At 37.8% G+C, this 9,840-nt stretch overlaps 1 protein-coding gene across 1 annotated transcript; it reads left to right on the top strand.

The window, feature by feature from the left end:
• The first annotated feature begins 275 nt into the window (after window positions 1-275).
• On the top strand, window positions 276-6,186 carry C2H9orf152 (chromosome 2 C9orf152 homolog). The gene is given in 3 exon segments (XM_015852886.3): window positions 276-656; window positions 5,102-5,598; window positions 5,600-6,186. Coding segments are annotated over 3 exon segments (804 nt in total). The 5' UTR covers window positions 276-427; the 3' UTR covers window positions 5,678-6,186.
• The last annotated feature ends 3,654 nt before the right edge of the window (window positions 6,187-9,840 follow it).

The raw sequence follows: 9,840 nt of genomic DNA, 5'->3' as shown, positions 1-9,840 counted from the left end.
GGAGAATGGGGAGGAAAGGACAGAAAATACATGAAAAGGAACCTGAAGATTTCCCAGATGGAATTACTGTCTTGGTCAGGTCACCATGACAGCATGCCTTTAAAAGTAAGCCTTGCGACATAAACCAGTATTATCCAGCCCTTTGGGCACCTGACCGTGTTCAATGAGGTTTTGAATTTCAGTGTTTTTTTTGGCAAAGCCTCCTGTGTTCACAACCTTAAGTCAACATGAAATCCAATCATAAATCCTGCTATCACCATGAAATCTGTAAGCAGGAGCTCAAGGTGTGCTGCAGGAGAACAAGCTGCTTGAAATCCACAGCTTCAGAACAGATACTTCTGAAAGAAGTTACCCAACTTAGAAAAGAGAATTATTTCATCATTTAGAAAGATTTCAGATATTTTGATGTGCTTTTTTTGCCAACACAATGAAGGAAATGTCCTGCTTCTGCACGACTTTTTCTTCCTTGTGGGAACAGATGGTAAAGGCTTACAAATACACGACTGGTATTTTTACAGTGACTCATACCTCAGAGCTACAAGATTCAGATCGTCATAAGCAGCCAACCAAGATGGATGTGAGCTTACTTGAGGAGCAGTATGACCACATAAAACAGAAGCAAAAGCTGCAATCACACATTATTGTATTTAAAACAGGTATGCTTAGATTCATAGGAAACAATGTAAATGTAGATGTAGAAATTTTAATATTGAATAACTTCTTTCTTTGTTCTTTTAATGCTCAGCTTCAAGAGAGGTATGAAGTGTCTATTTTCTGTCAGTTCAGGTTTTATATTCATTTCGCTGACAGGCAGTCTTATGGCTCTGTCAGTCAGATTCACAGCAGAAAACATCAATTTGAACTAGATAAATGCGTTTGATTAAAGGTCTTGCAGGTTTTAAGTTAGGAAAGTAAAATTCTTAATGTTGGTGTTTATTCGTACGGGAGCCACATACCTCACATCTATCATCAACCTATTTGTGAGATGTACTTTGTCGAATTCTTCTATTAGAACAATCAGTCCTGGGTATCCTGTCTCTTTTTCTCTTCCTTATCTGTGTAAATAAATGCATCCTACAAAACTATAGGAGGCAATACCAAATACCAGGCAAAAGTTGGGCGTTTGCTTAGAAAATAACTTCTACTATGTAACAGTAGGTAACAAAAAATATAATGTTGGTCCCTTTTTGAAAGCATTTTCATTGCACAGTGCTTGGAAAACAAAAGAAGTGATAGTGTATCAATCATCTTCCTGCTATGCCAGACAGCTTTTATCAAACAAACATTCAACTGCTTTGAAGTTTTCAGTTAAACCACTGCTTGTAATATTGCACTGACATACTTTTAGTTATTTTCTAAGTTAAGGGGATACTGAGAATATTAAATCAATTAATGAAATTGTCTTTGAATGCAATAGCAATATGCAAAATGTATAATTCATCTCTGGTGTTAGTATTTAGCTGAACAAATAGAGAACTTAGGCTATCTCGTTCTTTACATTTTCCTCTGCATTTTTCAGCAGTTCTGTATTTTGGCTGTATCTGACTAGGAGCGTCACTGAAACAATAGAAAAAACAACTAATTATTAAACTTCCTCAATATAATTTCATCCAAATGGCTAGAAATTCTAATGTTAAACAAACAAGCAAAAAAAAAAAAACAAAAACAAAAAAGAAAAACCAAAGCAAATAAAAAACCTGTTTAAGGAAGAAAGGGATGTGAATGCACAAGCTTATTTTACCAGGTATGAAAAGACAACTGGCTTGAAGGCAAAGCAACAGTATTAACCAGTTAAAGAAAGGAAGCAGAGGTCTGTATTCCAATGAAATTCAGATGAAACTTCAGATGTAATACACATAATTAGAGAATTTTTTTTTTTCTCTCTTTTTGGCCAGGACACTAATTGAAGATTAAAGAAAAGACAAAGTAGGACCTCACAGTTCTGAGAATTTGAAAAGTTAATGGGGCAAAAAGTTCACATACATGTTTTCATATACATTCACATAGCCCAAAATATTAACAAAAATGCAGAACCTATGGCAATGAACTTCTACCTTCAATCACCTTTTGTTGAAGAGGTTAATTTGGCTGTGAGAAGCAGCTGAGTTCTCAGCGTCACTGAAGTTAAACTTAAACATGCCTGTGGTTTGGAAGTTGGAAAAACCTATTATGTAGCTCAGCACTTTGAAGCTGTTACATGCATCAGTTTCCAAGAGGATGTCAGGATGCAATAAACACCATTATAATGAGACAGTATTGCCCTATATTCCTTAAGTTGCAAGCCTAAGATATCCAGAAATTCCAGCTTGTACCACAAAGTACTCCATGTGTACATTGTTTTTTTGTACTGACGGTAACCAATTCTTTGTACTGCTATGATACTCAGAGGGTAAAATTGTTGCTGAAGGGTAATGACAAGAATAAGACTACACATGTACATGAACCTCTGAGATCATAGACATGAGATTTCATGGTAGAAGGATGCCTTCATGCCTTCATGGTCCCAAAAATCCCTGCAAAAAGTCTTTCTTCTAACTAGTAAAACCTTGAATTTCTTCCTGCAGATAGGTCGTCTGTCCTTCCATGATGCCACAGTGGTTTTGAGCATTGCAGGTTTACAGCACTGCAGTTGAAATGGTAACTTCAAGATTCCATAAGGACTTTCAGCTCTGCATATCATTATCTGCCTTGTTTGCCAGAGCTATGGAATTTTGAACCTTTAAACAGAACTTCAGACTCTTTAAGCTCTCTAGGTTTTTCACTGGTGAGGTAGTAACTAATAAGTCACCTTAGAACCACTTGTCTCTTGTTTGTCCCCAATACACACAGCCATATCTATGTTTCTGCCAGTTCCTCATTCTCTGAGAAAAAGGGTGACAAGATTTGGAAATCTCCAGGTGGGGGATAATACAATAGTGTATTCATTATTCATTGGCTAAGAAGATGAAAAACAGTATTTACTTTAGGAATTAAAACAGCACTCAGAGCACGCAGTAACAATGGAGTAAACATTGGACCTCTGACTGCAGAAATCTCTTCCAAGATTTCCAAGATCAACTTCTGTTAATTCAGAATCTATGATGACAGCATATGAAAAAGGCCAAATGGTAGACAACCTTACTGCAAGGCTACCCTGTGCAATTCAAAAGATCTGGTTTTTCTAAAAGACCAAAGATCTTAATCAAGCTTTCTTCAGAAGTCCAGGGTGTGCTGAATGTGCACTACCTCAACAGAGCACGGCTCAGGGCTCCAATGTTTCTATTACAGCTCATTGCTCAACTTTGTGCGTCCATCTGTAGCCAAGGAATCAAAGCAAACCTGAACTGAAAACCAGTTCAGACTATTTGACTTGGACTGATGCATTACATTGAACTCTCTGATCAGCTCAAACCAGACCATAATTCTTCCGATGATCAGTTCAGATGATTCAAGATAAAACTTGATGTTGCCTATCAACACGAGTTCATCTAAAAGTGCAGTGATATCTACAAGAATATGCAAAACTGAACCCCTGAGTTTCTCAGTTCCTCCTTTCTCTTGCCTTTTCTCTCACACGTGAAGAATAAACCCTCCTGTGTATCCTGGTGCTATACTGTGCTGTTCTGCAGACCTCCATACTGCAAATGGTCTTCCTGCAGCACCGCAAGCAGAGCTTTATTTCCTAGAAAAAGTCTGACCATAAGTCTGGCCATAACTTTGATTTTCACTGTTTCATGATACAAAACTTTGTGTTCTCATCTCTAAGAATGGCTTCACACTAGGAAATTCTTGTAGTATATCTCAATGTATAGACATACGCACAGACACATGCTCTAAGTTTAGTTTGCGCTTTTGTCTCCTCTCTCCTGATAGCACCGCACAAGAGCAGAAGATGCACACGACTGTCACTTCCCAGCTCTTATCAGATCAACCTTCAGTGGCCAACTGAGGGGCAGAGAAATTTCCATGATACTATATAGGTGTTGTTACTTTAGTAGTGAGAGCCAAAGACAGCAGCAAAAGCCTCTCCTTAACTGAAGAACCGCTGTACAGATTCATTTACTGCCAGTAAATCAGCTGCATCTGACATCTTCAGGTCGTTTCTCATAGAAATGACATGAAACACTGTTAATGAGGATTTTTGTGTTTGCTTCTTTTTTTATGGTAACGTCCTATTCCAATTAGTTTCATTTCAAATTCAAGGTTAGAATTTCTTTAAGTGGCTATTCAGATTTCATGTTTCAAAACCAGCTTTCTGTGCCTATTCTTTTTCACATCGATACACTTCATAATTCATACTGAAAAATCAGTTCCTTTAACTCAAACCTATTAATAAGGTCAGCAATATGCACAACCTCTACTCTAAGCTATCTTTAAAGTAATTAAAGTGCATTTAATTAGTGCTTAATATGTCAACAGCACTGTTTGTTTAACTTTAGAACAATGGTTTAGATTCTATTCATTTTCAAGGCACAGAAGGCCAGTCGTGTTCAGTAATTTAATAGCCGCTACATCTAATTAAAGTGGCATTGGCATTTCTATTTCTAATATCCCATGCATTTCCAGCAGTAACTTTCATACTGCATTAGAAATTAAGCCACAGAGATGGGAAAAAAAATAAGTAAGTAATAAACACAAGCCTATGTGTTAATGATACTGTGGTAGGAAAAAGAGGAAAGAAATGCAAAATATTTTTTGGTTGTGAATACTAGCTTCAAACAGCATCAGCTCCAACATTTGTGTCTCCCAAATCACAGTACCAATCAACACATTAAGCAGGCCCCTGTTCACCTTAAGAATTTTTGCTTACAAGCAGTTAATTACTGAAAGTCAATTCTCAATCTTTGTTGTTAATGAGTCTTAGAGTAGCACTTAGATCAATATTGACTTGATAAATTTCCATTATCATTTAACTGACACTGTGGGAACATTTATATCTCCAAACTGCAAAACCGAGTGAGGAATACTTCTACACTGTAATCTGGCATCAAAACAGTTTGAACTGCTCTTGGTCACAGATGGAATGAGTACAGACACCATTCATCTGTTAAAGTTCTTCGGCTGAAGTAGGCCCTTAGTTTCTGCCACAATAATAAAGTGCATACATGTGTTTCTTTTGCAGGTGAGCATGAATCAGTTCTCCCAGAATCAATGGTCAACATTGTTTTAATTAATAAAAAAGTTAGAAATTCAAAGTCATTTACGGAACGTGTCCCTGTCAGGAAGGTCAGGCTGGAGGTGACCAGCAATGGCACTGCACATGACAGCTCACCCTGGCGTACTCACCTGGGAATTCACCGCCTGGCACTAACTCCTTGTAAGAAAGCTCCCTGTGATCTTTCCCACTGCAGTAATGAACCGTGCAGTTTTGACAATCAGAGACTGATTTCAAAGGAAAACGGTACACTGCAACATAAGGAATTAGAAGAAGAGAGTGAACTATCCGTGCTCAGTTCAAGTACATTGAGCAGTTTCAGCAAAGAAAATGGCAGCACCATCTCAGGAACTTGCCAAAAGCCTACTCTGAAGTCAGACACTTCAGCAGTTTGGATGCATCACCATATTTCCTCTACAAAACACATGCCAGCTTGCCACAAGTTAGACTTTTATCCTTTTCCTAATAAGAAAGCACCCAGAATTTCAGAAGCAGCAAGGAGGCTGGGATTGTATGTCTCACAGTGAAGACACTCAGCAATAAATAAAGTTAAGTCAAAAATTGGATTCAAAACAGCAAAATAGCATTCCTAGTTACTGTGATCAACTTGCTGAAGGTCTCCTATTAGCTAAGGAAGATCTTCACAAAACAAATTGTTGCTGTACAGTGCAGTCTCAAGTGAGTTGTAAGGAAGATGTTGGACTGCAAAAGAAGCTCACTTTTGTTATTCCGGATACTGGAGCAATTCTTCTGGGCTCTTTCCCCTCTACTTTCAGGTTACTTATTTAGAAACAAAGGCTGTATCACAACAACAATTTGAAATATCAGAGAGTTATAGCAAACATTAGCAAAACTGCTGATGAAGAAACAAGGCTGAACTTCAATATAGTACGATTTGACTGGACTATAAATAAATGAGCAATTAAACAGTACTGAAGGAGATTCATACACTTATATGATTTCACAGTAGTCTTTTCCTCAGAAAAAAAGACATTCATTATAATTTTAAATGTATTTTTAAAAGCAATTAATAAAATCTTTGCTCACTTCTATTGCTGTTTTGATGGGACACAGTAAATGGTGTATTTTTCTTATATATAAATCCTGTAAAAATACATTGTTGACTTCCTTCTACATCCAATATTTCATTAAAGAACCAAACTCTGAAATAATTACTTAGTTCCCTGATACCTTGTATCAACATACCTCCTTTGTCAGAGGTACAGTGCACCTTTCTCCTGCTACAATTGTGTGAACTCAAAAGTAATATAACCATTTCATCTACACAAATATAACTGTAGTAGTATACACTTGGTGATTGGCCTCAGCACAGATATCCAGCCTATCCAGATCCCTCTGTTGGGCCTTCCTACCCTCAGTCAAAGTAACACTTCCTCCCAGTTTGGTGTTGTCTGCAAACTTACTGAGTGTGCAGTCAATCCACCTGTCCAGATCATTCATAAAGATATTAAACAAGGCCTACCCCAGTACTGCTCCCTAGAGAACATCAATCCTAATCATTCCATTCACCACCATTCTCTGGACATGGCCATAAGAGCTGATACCTTCACAGGAGATTCACAGTTTTAAGTCTTGAATCACTGAATGGTTTGGGTTGGAAAGGACCTTAAAGCCCACTCAGTTCCACCCCCCTGCCATGGGCAGGGACACCTCTCACCAGATCAGGTGCCCAAAGCCTCATCCAGCCCTGCAGGGATGGGGCATCCACATCTTCTCTGGGCAGCCCTTGGCAGTGCCTCACCACCCTCTGAATAAAGAATGTCTTCTCTTTGTCTGATCTACTTTCTTTTGGTTCAAAGCCATTCCTTGATAAAGAGTCCATAGCCAATTTCCTTATAAGTCTCCTTTGGAGGGCTACAGTGATTTCTCCCCATAGCCTTTTCCAGGCTTAACATCAACTCCCTGAGTCTTCCTTTGTAACAGAGGTCCTCCAATCCTCTGATCATCTTTGTGGTCTCCTCTCCACCTGCTTCAGCAGCTCTAATATTGTTCTGTGCTCGGGGCCCCAGAGCTGAATAAAGAACTCCAGGCAGGAGAAACATGTTACCATGGCACATGGTGTTTCGTAAGACCACAGAAAAGGAAAAACCATCCTGGAATACAATGCTATTCCACTCCTCCTTGCTAAGTTTCCTCTCCTCTGTGCCACTCAAAGCAATTCCAGACCTAAGTTCCATACTGTCACACACTGATCCAGCCAACACCAGTAGACTGGCAGGCACCTCTCTCCTGTATGTAAATGTCTATAAGACAAAGTCAAAACAATATCTGTGTGCATTAATTCTTCAACAAAACTCTCCAGATGTACTTGAGAGAGGTGTTTGTTGTGATTTTTCAATGTTTTCAAATATATTTTTATGCTTTTGATTAATTGATTCCTGTTTTTGGATAAGCATGAAACATTAATCAGCAATCACAACTAATTTATAAAAACCAACAGAATTTAAAACAACAACAAAAGAAATAAAACACAAACCAAAACCAAAAACAAGGTACTAAGAGTACTAAAAAAAATAATTGGGAAAAAACAAAAAAAAAAAAAACCAAAAAAAACCCCCACAATTATGGATAATAGGTAAAGGTATAACAGGGATAAAACACCACATAGCAACTAGCTGTATGAAACAAGAAAGTACCTGGAGAGAAATATCAAAGGACAATGAGTTTTTTGAACTCTGTGGTGCACATTAGCTTTCTATTTTCCTGTCTTGCTGATTACAGAGTTTATTGATCTGTACTCCAGCCTTTCATTATACCAGAGTGTTGTTTTTGTTGTATCTACAAGTCTGGAGACCAGAACAGAATCACATCAAGATAAAGGAACGACTGAAAAATAAATAAATAAATAAAAGAATCACATTGGCAAAGAGCCACTATATAAACTATTAAAAATCAAATTCAAGATCATTTTGGCTGGATAGTTGCAATGAAACACTTGAAAACATTTCAGTGAATGCAACTTACATTTTTAAATCAGTATCACAGAAATACTAAAGCCTTATCTAGCTACTTACCTACTCCATACACCCATTTGGCTAAATTAGAGATATTATTTTCTGCAAATACTTTTAAATTGATTTTAAAGTGATTTGAATTAGTTATCTTAACTAAACACGGGCTCAAATACTTTGATTTAAAAGCTGGTGAAAGTTTGTACACAGACTGAATAACTAAACCCTTTGCAGGCACTTTCATAGAAACACTTTGTCCTTTCCTGAGGCTTCTCTAGTATACTGGTGTGCTTTGTACCAAGGAGCTTAATTAGGAAGGGCATTTTGCCTTTGGAAAAGTCTTTTAGTTTAAATCCCAAGGACATAACAGGAGGAATATTTCAGTACATTTTTGTTTGTTAATGGAGTATTGTTAGTTATGAGAAAAGTGGCTGAACTTGCATTTCAAGATACTGAAAGTTGTTATTTTTTTCCCTTAAAGCAGCTTTAGTAAAAGAAATGAAAAAAGGGAACAACTTCACTTCAAATATTGTGAAGTCACAGCTCTCAAATTCATTTTCCAAGTACTTTGCTGTTTGCTTCTTCATGTTGTGGTGCTCAGGGATATGATTTAACAGAGGGTTTTTAGAGTTAGGGTACTATGGTTGGACTGCAGTTGGACTTCATGATCTTCAAGGTCTTTCCCAACCTGGGTAATCCTATCATTCTATGTTTGGAACTCATGGGGAGTAGCTATCGTTACTGCGTTACTATGACTTTAGACAAGCTGAATTCAAGAGTATCAGCAAAGCCAGCTGAGTAACAATAACCTTATTTTAATAGTGGGCAAATGTGGCTGATTTATGCTCACAGGAGAGCTTGGAATCCTTGATGTTCTATTTCAGAGTTTGTGAGCAAGACACACAACATCTGCAGGGCTGTTGGAAATATCCTCAATAATTTTTGGTCAGGATGGTATCTCTGATAAAAGCAGTTTTTATTCACGATTGCAATGGCGGGTGCCCTGATAGCAGAAGCGCACCTATGGACATGATGTTACAGTTTTCATACCTTTTCTCCCATATGTTTTCCCCTCCCCTCTCCCCTTTGGTTGGGTATTACAGGTTATAATTTTACCCGAGGTTTGCATTTGTTAATTACATTCTGAAATTTTTTAGTTCACTTGCTATCTTGTGCCAGTCAGTCGCCATCCTGCTGTTTCTGTTTCCAAGATGTCTCAGTACTCTCGGTATATCTCGGAATATCTCGGAATCAACATATCTCGGTACTGATATGTTGATTACCTTCAAAGCTTCTTCCATTCTGTCCTAGAGGCCTTTGTTAAACAAAGAGCCCAGGGGAGGGGGGTGATTCCAGTCCTCCCCGATATCTCTTCAGGCACATCCTTAGGTATGTCACGACTTGTATATATTTGCAATGTGTACAACAAAACATTAAAACATACATTACTGCTAGTTTATACAGGTACATTGTTATTTTAACTTCTCCTCTTTGGATATTTTATCACTCAGGCCCTATTTGTCCAGCACCAAAAATAGTTTTATTTCAGATAGCTAGACAGACAGAAGCTGCAGTCTTTGTAACTATGATTTTTACCTAATAACTACAAATTTCTTCACTTATATATTCATATTTTGTTCTAAATGCAGAAACAACATTTGATTCCCACAAGGGCCACACAGCTGCCTAAGGAATATACCCCAGCAATGGGCCATTATGGGACCTATAGCAGAA

Source organism: Coturnix japonica, chromosome 2 (genome assembly GCF_054131305.1).
Source record: "Coturnix japonica strain WE chromosome 2, WE-NBRP24, whole genome shotgun sequence".
In the NCBI taxonomy this organism is placed as follows: domain Eukaryota; kingdom Metazoa; phylum Chordata; class Aves; order Galliformes; family Phasianidae; genus Coturnix; species Coturnix japonica.
Note: the sequence above shows the minus strand (reverse complement) of the source record. Positions and strands in the feature narration are given on the sequence as shown.